Below are 22,196 nucleotides of genomic sequence, written 5' to 3'. Positions count from 1 at the left end.
CTGTTGTTTATAGAAATACATTGATGAGTGCAGCTTTAAGGAATTTACCCAACTTGCACAGGAACAAACCTGAAGCTGATGTGGAAGCAGGATTATTGCAGCCACGATTTTCCCAAAAATGTAGTTAAAATTTGCGCTACAGAGGTTCTCCTCTGTGTTCTGACACAATAGTTTCCTCTTGTAACAGGACAAACTGCTCACCTGGACTTTTTATTATATATCGGATTAATCTGATCCCTCAAAGTTTGTGCAGCTCTCTGTATATAGCCACCCAACTTGCACTAATGTACCGCGTATTATGGTATATTATATTACCACCATTGTACAGTGCATATTCAGCACATGTATAGCAATGGGTCTACCATTACTCTATCTATCTTATTAGCTGTTAAATAAATAAAGTGGTGTTTTAAAAGTAACATATTTCCCTCAGAAATGTGTTGAAATATAAAGTCCCAAGTACAGTCTATGAATAAATGTATTGCCTGGTTCACTGAGCATTAAACTTTAAAAAAAAGTCAAGAAGACAAAACAGGTGGGAAAAAAACAGAGGAACAGGCACGCGCGCACGCACACACACACACACACACACACACACACACACACACACACGCACACACACACACAAATATATATACAGCCAGCATGGATCCCAGAACGATGAAGAGCAAGGCCGTATCAGATTACAATAACATACTCGCATACCCCCCCCCCCCCCCCCCCCCCCCCCCCCCCTCCTCCTCCTCGGAGCATCGCGTGAGAGCAGCAGCCGACTCTCCAACTTGATTGTGATTAATGCGCGAGGGCAAGATATCCATGCCAGATCCAAGCTAGACACATACTTCTTAAGGTAGTCCGAAAAAGTGGGAAGCGAAAAAAGAAAAAAAGAAAAGAAAAAGAGACCATAACTCACTCTCAACACACACACACACACACGAACCAAACTTAACGAGGATTACTTGTTGATATCATAACTTTTGCTCTGAATTTACAGGTCATATGTCGATGATAGACGTTTGCAATCGACTTTAATTCGGTTTATCTTCATTTTAAGCATTTAATTCATGACCCATCTTTTTATAACTTGCAGCACTTAAAGTAAACCGATTTTTTTTTTTTTGCATTTACTGTTTTATACGTTGGCCAATGTGAAACGTACGTAACTTTTAGTTCAAAATTTACGCCAATAGTTTAACAGAAACTCGGATAACCACAGAAACTACAACTTGAATGTTTAAATTAAACAGAAAAAACGTATATTTAGCACTAGAGTTGCGGACAAGTCTTACTGTTTGAGAACAGGCTTCTTCCTCTTCTTGTTAGCATAAGTCCCCGGGTTTCCCAACATGGTGTCACTTCGTTTAACGTTCACAAACTTGACGTTGGGGTTAACGTTTGTTTGCCTCGTTCACTCCTGGGCTACCGGGGCTTCCTCCATCCGTGGTCGGTGGACTGTGGTTTGTTCAGCCACTGAGTCCAACTCCCATGTTCAAACAAACAAACCAAAAAGAAAAAAAAAAAGTTGCCGGGGTCCGCGGAGGTTTGCTGCCGCGTTGACAGATCCTGTGGGCGGCCACCGTCGCTGACCTTGGTCGGCGGTGCTGTGAGGGTGAAACTGTGGCACTAGACTGAACGCGGCTGCTAAGTTTTGTGAAGAGGGGGAGGAAGGAGAAGTTTAGGAAAGTTTGGCGTAGAATTCAGCCTATGTCCAACCCACCTTCTTTGGATAAACAACGCCGCTTTATTATTATTATTCAGAGTCATTTAAGTTTTCCTTTTTTTTTCTCTTGCACGGGGCGTTTTCAGGAAATGTGCGTACAGTCTGTCGGAGCTGTGTTTTTAAGGTGGACTGGGCTCTTTATGACTGAAGTAGGTTTTGCTGCTGCTTGTAACATCCACAATGTGTTGAGATTGTTGACTTAATTGGGAAAATTTTCTTGTTTGGTTGAGATTTCCTACCAGAGCTGGAAATACTATACATAAAAAAAAGTTTCCCTAATAATTTCCATAATACTTAGGCAAGTTTCCACATTCAGGCAATGTAAATGTTGCATAAATGGACTTTTTCCTGAGCTATTCAGCAGGATAATATCTGATGCACATAGAGTACTGTGCAAAAGTTTAGGCACTAAAAGTAAAATGAAGATGCATTAGTCAGTTTAATAAAAAAGTGCAATAAACAACCTGAATCAAATTTTGTGTAACCACCGTAGGTATATTTGCATGCAGTTTTTCAAGGTTGTTCCAAACATATTGGAGAACTTGCCTCAGTTCAGATTTAAGTCCGTCTCTGTGTCTTCTATCTATTCATGTAATCCCAGACTTGACTGCATGATGTTGAGATCAGAGCTCTGTGGGGGTCCAGCCATCTGTTGCAGGACTCCTTGTTCTTCTTGTCTTTGAAGAAATGTCTTTATGACTCAGGCTGTATGTTCGGACTTGTTGTTCTGCTGCAGAATGAATTCAGGTCCGATCAGATGCTTCCCTTACAGTACTGTGTGATAGACAAGAATCCAAACATCAAAAGTGCCTAAAACCTTTGCACAATACTGTATATTATCTTGTTTTTGTTCAATATGTAAATCATAAAGGTGCAGAACAGCTACAACCTGTCTTTAATGTAATTTTTCCAACTATATTTATATTAAGATATGCTGTTGTAATCATATATTTAAACCTTAGTCTCAAACAGAACCCTTTCGCCTTTCATGGCATGTTAATTAATTCAACACATTTCAGAGCAATACAACGTCTAGTATGGTCAAAGCCGCTATAGATCTTAAACAAGAAAGAGGATAAACAGCCACAAAGTTTTGTCCCAGCAGGACAAGTTAAAAAGATACATGTAGGTGGGCACTTTTTATTTGTAAACTATTCATACTACAGACTTTATTACATGGCCAAAAGTATGTTAACACTCAAACAAAGTATGTGGAGACACAAACATTACACCATATGTGATTGTTGAGCGTCTCTTTCGGTGATATGCTGCCTCCACTACTCCAGTTTCAAGCTTTCCACAAGATTTGGGACCATGGCTGCAGGAATTTGTTTCCATTCTGAGATCAGACCGGCGATGTTGGGTGATGTTTCCTGCCCAAGGTGTTCAAGCTGCTCAAATCTCTCCCACACACAAATCTGGGAAAAGCATTTCTTCATGGAGCTGGCTTTGTGCATAGGGGCATTGTCATGTTGGAACAGGAAAGGGCCTTCCCCAAATGCCTGCCGCAACATTAAAAGCAGACTTTGTCTAAACTATCATTGTATGCGGTAGCATTAAGATTTCCCTTTAATTTTCTTTGAACTAAGGAGCCAAGCCCAACCATGAGAAACAGCTTGAGAACAAAAATAATCAGATGTATGCCGTCAGAGCTGTCTACCACACTGGCTGTATAATGTATTTCTAAGCAGGTAGGACAATAAGTGGCAAATTTAGTCAGACTGCACTCAACATCCTCTTGGAAATGTCTTTTTTTTTTTGAATGTGCTGTTTTTTCCTACAATGCAATGCACAAAGGAAATGGAGGAGCTGCTCACAGCTGCAAAAAATGAAGACATACACCCAGTTGCCTGTTTATTAGGTACACCTAGCTATAACTAGCTATAACCAATGCAGCCAATAAAACAGTTCTGCAATAAATGTTACCATCATGAAGGTTTACATTCAACTTCATGATCATTTTGGAGGATGTAGTTTGTGGTGCTGTTGAATATTGGTTTCTAATAATTTAGCCACCCAGTTTATAGTCCCATATTGAATAAAAGTAGATGTCCATGTGTAGTTTGATTATAGATCAGGTCTAGCTTCTATATTAATACTGTGAAAGTATCAAAGCCTCAGTCCACAGAGAAATGCACACAGCCTGTATTCAGAAACTGAGCCTTAAAACCAGCCGTCAGGACTTCTGGAACTTTGTGATGTCACAACAAAGCAGTCACCAAGCTCCGCCCACCTGGACCCACCATCCAAACCTTGCAGGATTTGGTTTCTCTGAGTGTTTCTACCTGAAATCTGCTATATTTGTATTGGATCAGTCAGAAAACAGTCAACCAATCAGAAGAGAGGCTCAGAGCCTCCTCTCTTCTGATTGGCTCACCGACCTGTTGTTACTAGAGCTCCAGAGAGAAGCCTGAGAGAGGAGATGTAAAACTACACTGAGATGGTTTTTGGTTCTTAAAACCACAAATATATCTTCTTATGGATCAACGCTTCAAATAAAACACAGGAAGTGTAAATATGGGACCTTTACTATGCATTTTTTATCTTTCTTTATTCTTTATTTCTTTTGATACATTTTCCTTGGACGAAAATTATGTTGTATGTTGTTGTATGTTGTATGTACAATTCACAGCTCAGCTTCACTGATTAAAGCCATTACTAATCTCCTCTTTGAAATAAGAAGCTCACTATGTGGTCAGGCTCTGCACTATGCAGTCATAATTTGATTTAATTAGTTATTTGAAAAGCTTCTTTCTAAGAAAGTGGTAGTGAGAAACACGGAGACCATGCTCACCTCCCGCTCTCCACACCCTTCCTCCGTATTTATTTTATTTTATTTATCTTGGACACATTTTACTTCCTCATAACAGCTGTCTGTCACTGTATGTTCACATTCCCTGAGGTTTGTCAGTCACTGAATGAAATGAATGAAACCTTTATTTCCCATCTGGGAATTTGCTTTGCACAAAGAACATAAAAACATGGCAGCACATAACATGACATAAAACATAAGCAGAAGTAGTATCTTTAAAAGCAGATTTCAACATGCAGTTTTAATGTTGTTTTTGTTTATAAATTTATAAATGTATGATTTGATGCACTGTTTTGTAAACAATAAAATAAACCGTGGGGGTGTTTTTATGTTTGATGTCTCTAGTGAGTGAGTTTTTAGTGTTTTTTCAGACACCGTTTTGTAGTTGTGTCAGCTTTGTAAAAACATGTACTTCTGTTTCCAAATTTACATCTTAATAAAAGAGAAAAGCTGTAACACAAACGCACTGCAACAAACCTCAAAGTGCAGAAAAAGTGCTGAAGAAAAAGAAAGAAAGAAGGGGAGCAATTGATTTCATCATTCAGCAGTGTGTTTGCAGTGTTTCTTTGACAGCTGACAGTTTGACTCACAGATGACGGAGAGACGCCTGAGGTGGAGGCTTCGCTCTGTTATGTCTCTGTCTCAGAGAGAGGATACACTCTGCCCTCAGGCCACAGGTATCAAGACTCGAAAAAAGACATATTCAGTCATAGTCACATTCTCCCGATTCTGAAGCCTAACACCAGCTGTGTAGACATGACACCCTCACAGACGAAGTAGATATTCTGAGTTGAAATAACTGTTGTTTGTTTATTTGTTGGCTGGTCAATCTGTATACTTGATTATTTGTTGGTCATATCTCTGCAACGATCCTGTGAATCCACTGGAATCAAACCTTTAACACCAATTCTGATGATCGGTTAGACACAGTCATCATCAGTCGTTCATAGATGTCTTCATTATCACACACACACTGTATGCCACTAATCATTTACATACTTGTGGGCATCAGCTGTGTTGTGGTAATCTGTCTGTAATCAAGTTGCTTTTCTCAGTGATGCGATGAGTGCGGTAGTGCTCAATTTCTAGCAATTACACTAATTACTTCCTGGTGAAAACTGAAATCTACTATGTCATACATTAAAGAAAGAGTGAATTACACTATGTGCACAAGGCTACAGTAAAACCCGTGTCAGCTTACATAAAGGAACAAAACAACATGTGCAGCAGCCTCTGCACCAAGACGATTTATGAAGTGAAATATTTCAGCATACAATATAAAACATAATATTATTGGTCATCCAAGATAGTAAAATGACACTTGGGCTGCATACTTGTTTTATTCTGGCTCAGTATACGCCCGGCCCCACAGCCCAAATCTGGCTATTATCCTCACCATCATACTCATCATGCTGTGCATGGGCCAGATTTGGGCTTTTAAACCGGGCATCTACTGGGCCAGAAGAAAACAAGCATGTTTGCAATCTGAGATGACTTGTCAGAAAAGTCACAATCATGTGACCGCAGCTGCAAACTGCACAAACAATCAAGCTCCCGATCAGAAAACAGGCAGGAAAAAGAGCCACTTCATGCTGCTATAACGGTGAGAATACCTCAACTCCTGGGGCCAGTTTCACAGAGATATTTAAGAACTGGTCTGTAGTAGTTAGGCCAGTCTTTAATGCAGGTTAGAATGAAGACAGTCTCATTTTAAGCATGAAAAGTTCGTCACCCTCCCTCAGGCAAACCTCTGTCTCCTAGAAATGAAGTTTCTATAGAAATAAACTGCAACACAAGTATGTCACACCAGAGACCAGGGCTCACATCCTTATTCATATGTGTCCTGCAAATTGTATTTTAGATGCCCCGGGCTAACTTAGTGACACCTGCTAACCAGTAACACCAAATAACAAAAAAGAGCAATGGCTCATAGATTGTGGTTTTCTAGTAATTCTAACCGCAACAATATTTCTGACATCTGTCATTCTGTCTGTTTGCAGAAGAGCTGAGCCCTGCCGTGTTAGGACGCCACAGTAGCTGAGATTTTATGCTGCTTTTTGTATTGTTTGTCTCTGCTGAATTTTCCCACTAAAATCTTCTGGTAACCTTTGAATTCTTCCAGAAGGCAAGAATTTTCTGCTGGAGTAAACAGAGCCGAGCGAGTTTGACGAGGCTGGCTCAGTCAGCCGTGTTTTTCTGTTTAATTTACCCAGAAATCACGGTAAATTAGTCCTACTTCAGACAATTAAGAGCTAGACAGCTTTGTGCAACAGATGGATGTAGATGTCTTCTACCTCAAGTCTGACCGTCAGTTTGATCTGAGCTGTAGTCAAAGTCTGTTTTTAGTGAAAGTGGCTCCTGCTGAAGAAGCTAGATTAGAGTGTCAGGCTGGATGGTGCAGGAAATACTGAATCACCATCTGTCAGGCAAATTATGAACAAGAGAGCAGTGTATATATTAAACAAGTGTAACTGTAATGTAAAAGTAATGAATAATTACTTTTTTTTCCTGATTTTTCCAACACTGCATCTGAGAAATGGATCAAGTTCAACAGAGAAGAGAAGTTTTTCAGCACTTTCAATTCAGCTCATCCGGCCGCTCCTCCCCTGAGAGCTAGTTAAAGCTAACCAACCCACCCACAGGCTACATGTGGTGACAGAGACCCCCACACTGAGCAGGGTAACAGAGAAATCCAGCCGAGGACTGTGGAAAATGGGAAATGCGAGCATGGCAGCTGCCGCGCCGCAGAATTTGGCGTGTGGTTTGCTGGTGAGCGCTGTGCAACTGTTCCCATGGGTTTAATCCAGTCCTGTGTGCTTGTTTATTTGGCCCGGTGCATTCCTGTGTGAGAGCCACCAGCGCACGGCCATCAACACCAGGCTCGATGTCTTTATTTCACTTCACAGTAATATTTTTATTCAGCCCTGCAGTGGTTTTCATTTAGGAAGGCCAGATATACCTCACTGGCTTTTATTGTTCTCCACCCACTGCAGAGCTTGCAATGTTTTTTTTCGATTTCATCATTTCAACAGTTCGGTCTCGTCCTGGGGTCAAAGTATTTAAAGCTGAAGAAATGAAGATTGCTTTCTCTTCTTTGTTCTCGGCATGTAAGCTCTTTGAGACCAAGAAAACAAATGAATATGGGAATAAATGAATATGTCAATGATGAAAATACAGTTTATCATAAGCGGGCCCCTACGGCCTGGGACCCCAAAGCAGCTGCCTGTTCACAAGCCGCGCCTCAGCATGCAACTTTTAAAGATATTCAGTCATAGCTTTAGAGAGGGGATAACCTATGATATACCGTCTCAAGAATTTGACTCTCTTAGTTAAAATGTGTGAAAGTTTGAGTGTTGAGCTGCACATTGTTAAATTAACACCATCTGTGGTCAGCAAACCTACACTGCATGTGTCTCACAGTTTATCATTTTCAACCACAATGTCATGATTATCAGATAATAAGTCATAATTTTTTACTCAGAACACTCGCATGCATGATTTAAATCTTGATTCTGACTTCCTGTTATATACATACATTCTTCATTTGTACACCATCTAAACTTCATCAGTGTTTTTATTTTACAGGTTTCTGATGAGATTTGATGCTGCAGCTGAAGTCATGGGAGGGAAAAGTAAAGCATCAGATATCCTGTTGGCCATCAGCAGAATCCTTTTCAAACAGGCAGAGGCTTGACGAGAAGCAGGACTGCTGCCCTCTGTGCAGGGAAGAATTGCGTGTGAAAGACAGGGGGTGAGGGGAGGTGAGTGGGGGGAGGAGGGTGGGGGCGCCGTTTTTAACACAGTGAGATGTAACTGAGCTCCATTACACCCTCGGCCACAGCTCCACTGAAATGAACATCAGGTTGTGAGGATCATGACTTCTGTTCGTCTGCACTTGTGTGGTCGATGAGTTGTGGTGTGATGTCATTATCTAGGTATGGAGGTTACTGTGTGTTTGGTGGGAGGCCAGAGGGAGAGACCTCACTGTCAGAAATACCAGGAGAGTTGTTTGTTTGTTTTTTTTTGTTCTTATAAAATCTTGGAAGTACATACCACAAGTAGGTCTACACATACAGAAGCCATAGGTTTTAGGCTGTGGTTGGGCAACTGAAGCTCCCTTGAAGGGAGGATGGTGGTCAGGGTCAAGTGCTGGGAAATGATGCAGAAGCATGAGCATTAACTTTTAAAAATGTCTCTCTAAGATCTTAATCATTCTTTAATTTTAACCAAGTGCTGTAGGTCTACTGTGAGCTGCCCTGAAACACTAATTGTTATATAAGGGGATCTTGTAGGGAAACATTTTGCACTTTACATAACATAAATGTTTTGTTATCATAATAATAAGACGTGACATCATTTACTTACACTGCCCCCTTATAGTTTAACATCCCTTAAATGTTTTGTATGGGATATAGATTTTGATGATACTATGAAAATTGCCCTTCAGTTCATAACAACTTAGCTTCAGTGTTGAGTGCTCACAGCAACAAGAGCAAAAATAAACTTTTGACACTTGACTCTTCCAACACATTTTGAAACATTTTGGTTAGGCTAATATTTGGTTAGCTACAAACTCATTACTTACTTACTCGATTGATTGATTGATTGATTGATTGATTGATTGATTTATTGATTGATTGATTGATTAGGCTAATTCTTTAGTTTAGAAAAATGGTGATGTCACCAAATTGCATTTCAGAACCTGAGACTATTCAGTTTTCTGTGAAGACAAAACAACACAAACAAAAAAAAACTCACAACAAAACACAAAAAAACACAGAAAACAAAAATCGTTGAAACTGAGAAGCTGGAACTCTATAGAATACTTAACAATTTCCCCTGATAAATAGCTTAAACAATGAAGCAATTAGTCTAAATTCTCTCAATCATCTAATCAATGAATGGACCAATTGTTTCAGCTCCGGTCAAAGACTGTTGCAGTGACCCCATTGGAAAAAATAACAACAACACAAAAACAAGACCAGGTGCATTGTAAAACTCGTAATTGTAAAACTAATTCTTTATGTAACGTGACATTAACAGTGACACATTTTGGCAGTTAGTTATCGATAAGTCGTTCAAATGTGAATGCAGACACAAAACACAATTGTAACACTGTATATTATGGGATTAGAATATGGTTTGTCTCACCAAGAAACATTTCTGACTCAAGACCTTTATAGTATATAGTATATTTCATAAAGTCAATTTGAAGAGTGTTTCTGCTGCTGTAGGTTTCTTTGTATGGTTTCAGGCAGGTGTAGGGTAGAGCAGAAAATGTAGGCTACCATCTTGGTTGCCATGTTTTTCAGTTGTTTTAATGATAAACAGTGCAGACTAACCTCCTCCCTGCTGGCACTGTTAAAACCGGTCCAAACTGCAGAGGAGAGAAATAAAATCTGCTGTAAAACCAGGGGAAATTTGGCAGAGAGAGATTTGCCAAACCCCTCAGCTGGCCTCACAGGGTTTCAACCGTGAGACCTGAATGTTGAGTATTGTTGTTTTACTGTTGACTAATTACTCCGGTTCCTGTGGGGTGGGGGGGGGGGTGTCTTTGTGTGTCAGGATGTATACACAGGAAAGTTTTGGTACTGTAACTGTGCGTATGTACCATATGTGTGTGTGTTGAATGAATTTATCTCTCAACATTGGCTGCAAAGGTCTAATGCTTGCACACATTTCCTTCACAGTGTTATTCTTTCACTACACGTTACAACTTCAATCTGCTGTTTAAAAAACTATATTTACTAGTCCTTTATTCATCAGTGTTGTCAAATTGATGAAGCTGTTTTCTGAATTTGTTAGTGTTTTGTCTATTTGATTGTGTTTTCTTAAGTTGCAGTGCATTGGGCCATCAGGGCCACCGTATTCATGGGTTGGACCACAGCCATCTTCAAGCTTGGCCTTCATTTTGATCTCAACTACACACCTGTAAAGTTTCGTGACTGGATCTTGCATGGTTGGGAAGTAGCGTGGTGACAACATCTGTCCACAGACATATAAACACCTGTCAAAGCACTCAAAGCCGCCTCTATGGTAGTTCCCGATCCAGGACCACATTTTGCCATAATGACACACACACACAATGAAAACACAAGCCATGCTGTTACAGCTGGTAAAAATTAGTCAGTTGTCCATTAATCCAATCATCTGTCCAAAACAAGATAAATATTGGCAGCTCATGGCCCGACTGCTGTGAAAATTGCAGAGGATATGCATGGTCCTTAGAGGAGGAATCGCAATATTGTTGATGAAACACTGACTTTTACCCAGCTGCCAACATCAAATTAAAATTTCCACTTGCATGAAACATCTCACTCCATGAAATCTGCTTCCAACAAGACAAACCCTGTTTGATTATAATTTCCCTACAGTGTTTTCTTTATCTACCCTCAGATCATCGACTACGAACGTCATGTTGTGGGGTGTAACACACATCGCAGCCTCTGGAGGCCACTATTTGGGCTTGGGATTTTGATTTGATAAAAATCAAGGTTTTAACTTTGTTTACAATCACCAATGGATACAGTGAACCAAGGACAGTCTCATAAAAATGGATTCAGACAGCAAGGGTTTTATATGTCATTAAAATAAGTAACCAATCCGGTCAACTTGTAGGGACGGGGGACGAGGGGCAAAATAAACCCAAAACCTTGTCAGTAAAGAGAGCGTGAGTTAGCATTAGCACAACCACTAACACTGTGTCAGCCACCGCCAGTTACAAGCTAACAAAGAACATAAACAAATAACAGATGCTAACTACACTAACCATTCTGATATGTCTGCTAGTTGTCGATTTTAGTCACAACACAGTCCTCATCTGAGTCTGGGTCTGACTGAGGCTCAAACATGTGGCTGAGTCTCTCCGATGTTTCCTCTAACACTAACCATCTGGATATGTGCTGCTCTTTCACCTGTCACTGAAACCTTGTCAGTACAGAGAGCGAGAGTTTGCATTAGCACAACCGCTAAAACTGTGTCCGCCACTGCCAGTTACAAGCTAACAAACAGGATCACCAATTAACTACGCTGCTTATCATTCTGATACGTCTTCTAACTTGATTTTTTTTTCACCTTTTATGTGTCAAAATCATGTTAAACAAAATATTAATCATAGCAGAGTATTTTACAGAGTTTAAAACATGTTTGGTGAGGAACTTTAAAGCTGCAGCTACATTGGCTATCAGATTGGTTAGCTAAATGTGTTGTGGCTCAAATAGAGCCGAAAGCTGGTAACTGAAACATGCAAAAAGCAGCATCAAAGGTCAGTGTTTGAGTGTTTGTGTATACATTTACAGATTTGTTCACAGATTCCAAATCTGAGTACTCACATATGGATTGAGATACAGTTTCTCAACTCTCCACATTTGCAAATAATACGTCTACAATAATATCCCCATAGAGAGGAAGAGAAGTCAGAAGATAAGCTGGGGAACATAAATCGCTGCAAAAGTTAGAGATGATAGTAACTGGTGTTCTGGGCAGTTCCCACACTAATTTAATAAAATGTATATCTGCCAGCGGGTTTGTGCAAGCAGATTTGACTGTGCAAAGCTGAAACACTAGTGCTATGAACTATGAAGTGGTGTGGCTGATTGACGGCCATGTTTACATTGGTGGTTTCCTAGCCTACAGAGGAAACAGCCTGTGAGTCATACTCGTATGTTGACAAGCTGAAGGTGTTATGTAAAGTCTTGAGATTTCATGAGTGAAGGTAATGAGCTTGTAGCTGTAGGGGCAAGTGCAAGTGCAGGAAAACACGAGCCCATAAACAGAAGGTAAGAATTCAGTATTACCATTGTAAAATAAGAATTAAAGAGAATAGGATGATTTGTCAGAGTATCACTCTCTGTCGGCCAGCAGTGTTACACTTACAGCCTACTTATGAGGCTCTAATCACAGCATCTCCACCACACCTCTTACACTACCTGTCACATTGCTGAGTCATTACTGTATTGCAAAGACATTTTGAGATACCGAGCATTGTTTGGACCCACATTATGTAGATTCCAGTCCAGGTTGTTAAGATTCCTAGCATTGAAATATATTTTCATGCTGGATCAGAAACATTTATAAAAGTAGCTTGGTTGCTTGGCATCTAGGATTTTCCCTTTGATGTAATGCTGAAGTCAGGGCCATAGTGACAAACGAAGAAACTGAGATCATAAAGACTGGCATCAGGGGAGCGAATCTTGCTGTTCACAGTCTCTCACACAAAACCTTAGAGACACTATCTTTATTTTCAGAGCAGCACCTTTTTGAGCAAGAAATTTGTTCTGTCTGACAGTAAGTGTAGTGCTATGACCATTAACATTTCTTATGGGAAAACAGACATAGCAAAATTGTTAATCCCATCTGTCTCATGAGCTTGGTCTGTATTAGCGCTCCAACTAGCCAACTAATTGTTTCCACTAACCTTGGGGATGAAAAACCAAGGGCCTGTAATAAAAGTTGCTAATTTGTATTCCTGTCGACTTTTTGACTGCAGTTGGTCACATTGCCATGAAAACATTATAGGCTTTGGCTTTTACTGACAACAGTGGCAGGGCAGGCTTAATTAAAACAAATTGATACTACCACATGACAGTGAAAAGACAGACACACACCAGGCTTGGATCTAGTTGGCCAAACAGTCCAAGTACAGTATATACAGTAGTTGCCCCTCACAGGGATTGATGGAGATGTACAGATTGCAGTATGAATGGGAAGGGTGGAGTCTATGATCAGAACCAAAGATAAGTACAAGAATGATTATAATAGTCACACAAATTTGATAATAGAACCCATATGATTAGTCAATTAATCAATGTGTTGATCAACATATACATTTGAGTTTTGAACTACAGGTTAAAAAAAGAAAAAAAAAAACAAAAAAACAAGTAACTTGGGCCCTGAAAAAAACATTTTATAGATAAAATAATTCAGCAGTTAAATTAATATTATGGATCAACTACCTTTCATTCAAACAGCGCAGTAGAGTTTTTAAATTAAATTTAGTTGTTTTGTTTAGAAAAAAAGCTCTATTTTTTAATTCCATCTACTGTGCATTGTAATATTATTATTATTTTTGCTGTTCAAAACAAGCTAAAAACGAAATAGATTCAGGCAATTGGCTAGACACAGTCTAGCGTATATTGCATGAGACAAGACTAGCCAAAGGCCCCACCTCTGACGTATAATTCAGTCGCAGAATAGGCTGCGGTGATTTTTCGGGTCAGGTCGGAGGGTTCTTGGAGGACAGTTAATCATGGCCCTGAGGGTGATCCGGCTGGTCATCCCGTCGGGAGCAAATGCTTTCAAATCGGTGAATGCTGTGCAGAAGGTGAGGCCAGAAAACACACGGAATGGGAACCTTATCTGTCCTGCCGGACGCTTCTAATTCACAAGGGCAAGCTGAGTTAGCTAGCTAGCTTCCTAGCCGCTAGCATCACAATCGGTCAACAACAAGCCATTCTCCTACTGGTTAGTTAATAATGTTGACGGCCAAGAAGTAAACAGAACAAGCTGTCAGTACATCGAAGTAGATAATGTTATATTATTGAGTAGATGGGTAACATTTTCACAACAAACTAAGTCCAGATAGCATCTTGTAGCTAGTCCAGATATGCTGCTAGCGAAATTTAATCCAGAAATGTGTCGGTTTAAAGTTGTTGCTAGCCTCATTGTTGACCTCAGCACCCCAGAGTTTAGTCTGTTAGTTATTTCATTAATTGCATATTTACGTTTTATTCGGCGCTGTGCTGCATCCTCAGGTTGTATCTTCATGTTCCCTCAAATGTCTGTTTAAAATGATGAAAATAAATCCTGTTAATATTATAACGCAATGAAACCAACACATGGAGTGAGTTTAAGCTAACTTGTCATTGCTGACAAATGCACACTCATTGGGGTGAACAGATTATTAGAAACAATTGTCATTATAACGCAACCATAAAGTTGAATCACCACATTGAACTTTATAACCTCCCAAACTGTTTGTTACCATTGCTCAATTTATCTTCACTTTGTTGTATACAGTTTGTTGTTGCCACTACAGTAAAGTTTTCACAGGGACAGTAATTGCACCAGTGTATTACTTTACTACCATTTTATAGTGTATAATAGACACAGGAGTCTTTAGTCTCTATTTTCCTATCTATATCATCTACCATCATTTATCTATAGTTCATCTAGTCTGTGTCATGGCTGGTTTATGAAGTGGGCAAGGCTGGTTGTTTGCCTGGAAATTATATTGTGGGGAAACTTCATTAATTGCAATATTTTAATATATGTACCACTAAAATCGAAATAAAAACTGAAACATTTTTGTGCATATTCACAAACAAATTAGAATGAAATCAAATTATTGCAAACTAATTTACTAATAGTAGGCTTGGGGCAGGGTAGTGTTCCAGTGTAGAAATACTTAGTTGTTTTTTGGGACTTTGGGCAGAATGGTTTTGGAGGAAGCTGTGTGTGAGGTGCTCTGAAGCCCACAGATGAGTTTATCTGGCTCTGGTCTGTGATACCCCCATGTTTTCATTAAAGTGTGGTGTTTTGTTTTTTTTTCTGTCATCCAGGCAGGTGTTCACACAAGCTCAGTGAGAAGCCTGCGGTATGGCTGGTGGGCCTATGCACTGGGCGAAAGGACGACACCACGGTTAACGCAGAACAGTAAAATCATCTCTGTGGATGGCAACTTGGCCTCAGGGAAAGGAGCACTGGCCCAGAAGCTGGCTGACAAGCTGGGTAACTATCTGACTGCAGGGATCCTTCACTTGATTTTATGATCTTATGTTGTCTTAGCGACAGTAATACAATTTGAAAAATAAATTGCAGTGGGAAAAACAGTGTGAACAGTATTTGTGCTGCTCACACTTATAATTCTGTATCTACAGGGATGCTCTACATGCCTGAGCCTGACACCTTCTACTTGGACAAGATGTGCGGAGAGAAGCAGCCGCTCTCTGTCGACTTCAATGGGATGTGCAGCCTGGAGAAGTTCTACGTAGACCCCAAAGCTGCTGATGGAAACAGCTACAGGCTGCAGCTGTGGATGTACACCATGAGGCTGCTTCAGTACGCGGACGCCATCGAACACCTGCTCACCACAGGTATCACAGACTCAGCGGTTCATTGTAGTTTCCCGTGCTCAGCTAACAAAGGAACTGGACTTGAATTATACTTGTAGTTCTTGTGATATTTGTAGATTGACGTCAGTAGTAATATTTACTGATTGGTGTGAAATGATTTACAGTGTATTAACATCTCCATCTTGATCTTCTGTGTTTAAGGCCAGGGAGTGATCCTGGAGCGTTCCCCATTCAGTGACATGGTCTTCCTGGAGGCCATGTCCAAAGAAGGCTACATCAGGAAAGAGTGTGAGTAATGCAGTGTCACTAATAAAAAAGATAATAATGATAATAATATGTTTATTTATATAGCACTTTACAAACAAAGGACAAATTAAATAAAGTAGTAAAAGACAAAGTTTCAGTCTAAAATTCAAATAATGTGAAACAGTTAAAAGTAACGGTAGAATATTTAAACAAAAGCCATACGTTAAAAATAAGTTGTGAGTGACGATTTAAAAGTAAACCACGAGTTTTCTAGTGTAAGTTCCTCTCACAAGCTATTCCAGAGGGCTGGAGCCCAAACAGCAAAATCCCTGTCACTTTAAGATCTCGAGCCATGGGATGGTGGATAGTTAGTTAGAAGCTCAGACAGGTGAGAGTAAAATTTTAAAATTAATTCTGAAATGGACGGGCAGCCAGTGAAGGGAAGCTAAAATAACAGAGACATGATCATGCTTTTGTGATTTGGTTTTAAGACTGGCAGCTGCGTTTTGGACAAGCTGAAGCTGTGCAAATACGTTTTGACCGATGCATGTAAACACCACATTACAAGAATCCAGACGAGGTTCTGGTCTAAAATAAATCCAAGGTTTTCAACACACGTGGAGCTGGAGATGCGAGAGCAGGCAGAACTGGACCGTAGGTGCGCTCGGAGCCTGTAATAAGGATTTCTGTTTAGCAAGGGTGAAGTCAAGGACAGTTTAGTACCATCTGAGCCGTAGCCACAGCTAGGCAGTTATACAGGGAAGAAGACTTGGCTGAACTGGACAGTTTGCAGAACAATGAAAAGTAAATATCCTTGATTTAACCTTCTATTAAAATATAACGCCTTATACCTCAGTATCCCATTTGGTTTCACACGGATGCGTTGATAAAAAGGACACATTATGATGTTTTTAACAACAGCAAACTGTGACCCACACGTTGCACATCTTGAAATAACCTCCTGTGGCCTGCAGGTGTGCAGCACTACAATGAGGTGAAGAACATTAGCGTCTGTGAGTTTCTGCCTCCACACCTTGTCATCTATGTAGACCTGCCAGCCGAGGAGGTGCAGAAGAAGCTGAAACAGAGCAGCAAGGTAATGAGACTGAAACCACAGGATACTGTGATCTGTGCAGGGTGCTGTAATTATGTGAAATATCGAGCCTTTTCATTAACTTTCCATAGAGGGGATTATATTCCATTTTCAACTGGAACAACAGCCTAAAATCCACCTGAGGAGTGTGAAGTGGGATGTTTTTAATCACTGATATTGATAAAAACGATCTTTTTATTCTCAGTCCTATCTTCAGAATGTGCCCCTGACATATTTGAAGGGCATCGAGGATGGATACAAGAAGTCTTTTCTGCCCAAAATCAGGTAAAGGTGTAGTAGATATCAGGCCACTGTCAGACTGCAGAGGTTTCAACCATGATTCATATTTGTTTGTGTTTGTTTCTTTTAAGTGAAGTGTCGGAGGTGCTCGCTTACGATGCAACCCAACCCCAAGACGTTGAAAGGGTAAGAGTGTAATTGACAGTAGCTGGGTGGATTTTATTTTTTTAAAGCTATTTTGACCCCTAAAATCTAGTATTTCTATTTCTATAGACTGCTTATTAACTGTTTGTTGTCTGCAGGTGGCTGAAGACATTGAGTATCTGAAGTTTGAAAAGGGACCGTGGTTGGAGCAGGATGACGTCACCTACCACCACATGAGGATGCTGTGAGTGCTTGAACACATTTTCACATGTGAAGATTTCTTACAGGTGAAGATTCACACAAACGTGTCATCATCTCAGCCTGCTGTTGTGATTCTCATTATGGAAAATGTGCAGAGAACCTGAAGGGAATTATGTAGAGAACTGAAACTGCAGATGTGTTCTAATTCATCACCTTTCACTCTGCCGTGCAAGTTTTAAACACTGTGCTCCCGGCTGATTTCATTTTTTTCCTCTTTCTTCTTTCTTTCTTGTTCTCTGTATTTTACAGCGTGGAAGACAAACAGCAGGTGGCAACCCTGACCCACATACCTAGATTCCTGCCAGAGATCACCATCGGGGCTCACGACTATGATGAAAAATACTACGCCTATAAATCAGTACGTAGAGACAAACTGTTCATTCTCTCCATCTCTCTATCCTCTTCATTTCATCCACACAGTAGCTACAGAAAGTATTCATGCACAATTTTTGATATTTTAAATTTGAAAAAACGTCTAAAAGAACATGTTGATCTTGTCATTATGTCTCACTGAGTGTAGATTGATAGGCAAACATGTTCTCTGGATCTAATATATTTATATAGAACCCCATTACCAGCGTTTATTTTTGTCACTGTAGCTCCATCATCCAATGAGTCAGAACCGGAATATGAAAGTATTTCTAGCAATACACTGTGTTAGGAACACCTGTACACCTGCTTATTCATGCCGTCATCCAGTCAGCCAGCCATGTGGCAGCGGTGCAGTGTATATACAGATACAGGTCAGGAGCTTCACTTAATGTTCACGTCAAACTTCAGAAACTTCAGGATGAGGAAGAACTGTGATCTCGGTGACTTTGACCTTGGCGTGATTGTCGGTGCCAGATGGGCTGGTGAGAGAGCGTTTCTAAAAACTGCTGATCTCCTGGGATTTTCACACGCATCAGTCTCTAGAGTGTTCACTCAGAGTGGAGACAAAAACAAAAACCGTCCAGTGAGCAGCAGCAGCAGCAGCAGCAGCAGCAGCAGCTCTGTGGAGGAAACACCTTTGTCGACGAGAGAGGTCAGAGGAGAACGGACAGACTGGTCGGAGCTGCAGTCACTCAGGTAACCACTCTTTACTGTGGTGAGCAGAAAAGCATCAGAACGAACAACATGTCCAACCTTGAGGAGGATGGACCACAATAGTTGAAGACTGTCGTAGTTTCCAAATGGAACAAACGTCGCCTGGTCTGATGAATCTGGATGAATCCGTGGACCCAACAGTCCAGGTGTGGGGAACGTTTCCTTGGCACTTCGGCCTCTTAATAACAATTATGGTCTGGATGCCACAGTCCATCTCAGTGTTGTTGCTGACCATGTGCATCCCGTTTATTTAGCGTCTTCTAATGGCTACTTCCAGCAGGACAATCCTCCACGTCACAAAGCAAACGTCATCTGTGGATACAAGGAACTGCAGCCTTATCTGTTACCGGTCGTATGAAGTGAAATGACAAGAATCCTTATTATTCACTACAGCACAGCGTTAGTGTCGGAGTGAGGTCAGTGTTCTTCATTGGCCTCCCCCAGTGTTAGTGTGGTGATCCTACGCTGAGTGTGCATTCCTGTCGCAGGCTGTTCCACTCCTCGACAGTTGGTGGCAGCAAAGAGCAAAAAAAAAATAATAATAATCATCAACTTGCCCTCAAAGGCAAAAGGCTGGATGCAGATGTCACCCTCTGGACTTCAGGACTGAGCCCTCGCTGACCTTTGGTCGTACGCACAGTGACGTCTTCACTGTCATCACGTCAAGTCTGCAACAAGGGGTGAAACGCACTATGAAGCAGGACTTGAGGATCTTGTGTTTCCATGGAGATGAACTGACACGTCTAACCCCGTAGCTCTTTTCAAGGTGTTCTCCCTGAATGGAACAATAAGTTGCGTAATCTCGCATCGAGCGCTTTATTAAACCCTACAGAATCATATTATTGTGACACCCGTGCCTGTTCTCTTTGGACTGAGTACTTTTCTTCTCTCTACCTTCTCCGACGTGGAGCAGCACTGTCAGCATGACTGAACTCATTTTCCCTCCCTGAAATATTGAGCGACTCGTAGCTACAAGAAGGCAAATGTCAGACGTGGAATGTTCTACAGGGCTTTTGGTATCATCAGTCTTGCAGGGGAAACATTTGGGTTTGACCTTTTCTGTTTGACTGGAGACTTTTTTTTTTTTTTGTCTCCCCTGCTGCAAAAATCAGGCTGCATAATGCTACAGGAGGCTGTGACCCAACATATTGTCGTGAGCCCGGACCTCGGTGGAGGGAATGAGAAACTGTGACTCGTGGTGGCGTGATCTCCCGCACCACATTTGAGAGTCATGGAAAGACATTTGCAGCTCTGATGTATCGCAGCTCCTATTGTAAATTTTACAGCAAAATGCTGTTTGAGACAAAAAAAACCCTGATGATATTACATTTAAAATCACATGAGACGAAGGATTTTCTTTTACTCACTCGTTACCTGATTATTCAACTGTCAAAATGGAGGGACTCCCTGCTGATTAAATAAACACTCTTCCTGCATTACATGTCAATTAAATGTCTTTATATTCAGCGTATCGTGATTCTGCTGGTTTTAATCTTCAGTCTTTTTTTTTTTTCTTAATCCGTGCAGCTGCCTGGGAAGAAGTACGCCCCCGGTTATAATGCAGATGTTGGAGACAAATACATCTGGCTGAAGTGAGCGAGTTCATCGGCCCCTCAACAAATCCAACCCTCGTCACTGGCTGATCGGCTCCCTGGGTGAACTCTGGACCACTCGTCCATTATTGATCCGGTCGTCTTCTGTTGTACATCCCAAATAATATGTATGTATTAAAATAATAAATTTTGAATCTATTGAATGTCTTGTCTTATGTTCTGACTCGTTAGAGACTCATCAGAGATGAAGATAGAAATTCTTACATAGAACAGCACCGTGGACAGTCAGACTCTACTTGCATTTAAAGCAAAACTACAGCTGTATCTCAGGTGGTTTTTGTTTTGTTATTATAAAATGTAGTGCCAACACAAAAACATGACAAGACAAAACAATAAAGTCACAAACTAAATAATAAACAAACACACGTCATCAGGCTTGACATCCTGAATAAGATATTAAAAGGGTAAAATAAATAAGAAACCAAAACAAGACAAAGGCTAAATAATTCAGATTCTGTATAGTAAATGCAACTCCTTCCTCAATTCACAAACATTTAATAAATATAAATGTAGTTGTCTGCAGCTGTAAGGACATTTTAAATGCTTATCTTTTATGTGTTTGGATCCCCATCAGCCACTACCAAGGAACCGAAGATACAAAACAGTAATTACAGTAATTTAAAAACAACATATACAGTGACTGAAGAAAAAAAATGAATAAAACAAAATCAATGTGAAGTATTTGTCAATAATTGTGACTACTCCTATGAAGACATTACAACTGTGTTTTACTATAATGTCATTCATTATCTGTTAATATACCAGCTTCCAGTTCTGGGTGTCCACAGGAGGCGCTGTAGTTATAACAAATAAAGAAATAAACACTTGTATCTGCTTACAACTGAAAGTGTGCTCTATAGCATTTAAAAAGTGATTATATAGTAATATAAAGCCAAATATTTGCACTCACACAAGGGGTTCCCTCTGTAAAAGTCTGTTTGGTTCCACTAAAAGTCCAGATGACCAATGTCAAACAAAACGTTCAATAAAATACATGTAAAGTGCAAAATACTCAACACATTATGGGATATTTTATTGTTTTTTCTTCATGATCTCTTTTCTTTGATTAGATTATTTTATTTCAAAACTTCTATTTCATTATATTTTTCCTGTGACATCTGTAGTCACCACCCACTGCCGCCGTCCCTCAGCCTCTCAGAGCTGCACAAAGTGCTGCTTCTGTGAAGTCGACTTATTTGGCCTTGAGTTTTATTTTTGAATGACTGGGCCCGAGCTCCCCGTCTTTGTAAGAGTTGATTAGTTTGTGTTTCCTATTTGCTGGAGGAGGCTCTTGGTGTAATCAACAATTGATCATCAGCACAGATACAAGGATAAACTGGGCTCAGTGGCGTGTGCAGAGAGAGATGTGGGTAAATCCCCAGTGACTTGCCTCCCACTGCCAGATCTTAGCAAAAGATCTCGCTCTGCTACGCCGCCATCTCCTGGGTCAGCTCTGTCTTCGCCACAACAGCCCAGTCTAATCTACCTGTACTGGGATTGATCACCACTGAATAGAGCACGGATTGTGGACCCTACATATCAATTGCCTCGAGGACAGCGGGAGACATGACAACCTCTGAAGCCCTGAGGATGAAGGAAGGGCCAAATGTGAGAAAGGTTAAGCACTGAGGACCAAAGATACACAGGAGTTATAGAACATTGGAGCCAGAGGCTGGATTATGACGCCTTGCTTGGCTTTGGCTCGGACGGCCTCACAATAGTTGTTTAGTTTAACCCTGAAAGACTTCACAGGATATCAAAAGCCCTCCGCGCATGAAGAGACGTAGAAACAAGCTTTTTGAGCTCAGTTTTCACGGGCAATTTGCGTAATTCTTTCATCAAAGTGTTTTTTTGGATTTATCACAAAACACCAAAAAAAAAACCCAAAAAACCCCCAAAAAAACCCTAG

At 40.5% G+C, this 22,196-nt stretch overlaps 2 protein-coding genes across 4 annotated transcripts in view; one reads left to right on the top strand and one right to left on the bottom strand.

Annotated features, from left to right (window-relative positions):
- The window catches only part of LOC111218088 (aryl hydrocarbon receptor-like), a 32,590-nt gene extending 30,846 nt beyond the window's left edge, over positions 1–1,744 (bottom strand). For all 3 annotated transcript variants that reach the window (XM_022740181.1, XM_022740182.1, XM_022740183.1), the window contains exon 1: positions 1,290–1,744. In XM_022740181.1, the coding sequence (XP_022595902.1) occupies positions 1,290–1,348 (59 nt within the window). In that variant the 5' untranslated portion in view covers positions 1,349–1,744. The remainder of the gene's footprint in view (positions 1–1,289) is intronic.
- Positions 1,745–13,701: 11,957 nt separating this feature from the next.
- Positions 13,702–20,430, top strand: ndufa10 (NADH:ubiquinone oxidoreductase subunit A10). Its single transcript, XM_022740722.1, has 10 exons — positions 13,702–13,854; positions 15,092–15,260; positions 15,410–15,625; positions 15,806–15,892; positions 16,825–16,946; positions 17,149–17,228; positions 17,315–17,369; positions 17,486–17,571; positions 17,838–17,946; positions 20,202–20,430. The coding sequence occupies exons 1-10, from the start codon at positions 13,780–13,782 to the stop codon at positions 20,268–20,270; spliced, it is 1,068 nt and encodes a 355-aa protein (XP_022596443.1). The 5' UTR covers positions 13,702–13,779; the 3' UTR covers positions 20,271–20,430.
- Positions 20,431–22,196: the final 1,766 nt, after the last annotated feature.

This window comes from Seriola dumerili, unplaced genomic scaffold (genome assembly GCF_002260705.1).
Source record: "Seriola dumerili isolate Sdu_G_001 unplaced genomic scaffold, Sdu_1.0 BDQW01000052.1, whole genome shotgun sequence".
NCBI classification, from domain to species: Eukaryota; Metazoa; Chordata; class Actinopteri; order Carangiformes; family Carangidae; genus Seriola; species Seriola dumerili.
The sequence above is the reverse complement of the archived record's forward strand: the minus strand, read 5'-3'. Positions and strand labels throughout refer to the sequence as shown.

What these genes read in the sequence shown, in the direction of transcription:
- ndufa10 (XM_022740722.1), top strand. Translation starts at nt 13,780, where the DNA reads ATGGCCCTGAGGGTGATCCGGCTGGTCATCCCGTCGGGAGCAAATGCT. An exon ending in AGGCTACATCAGGAAAGAGT is followed by an intron (nt 15,893 to 16,824) that starts GTGAGTAATGCA and finishes TGTGGCCTGCAG; the next exon opens with GTGTGCAGCACTACAATGAG. An exon ending in TCTTTTCTGCCCAAAATCAG is followed by an intron (nt 17,229 to 17,314) that starts GTAAAGGTGTAG and finishes GTTTCTTTTAAG; the next exon opens with TGAAGTGTCGGAGGTGCTCG.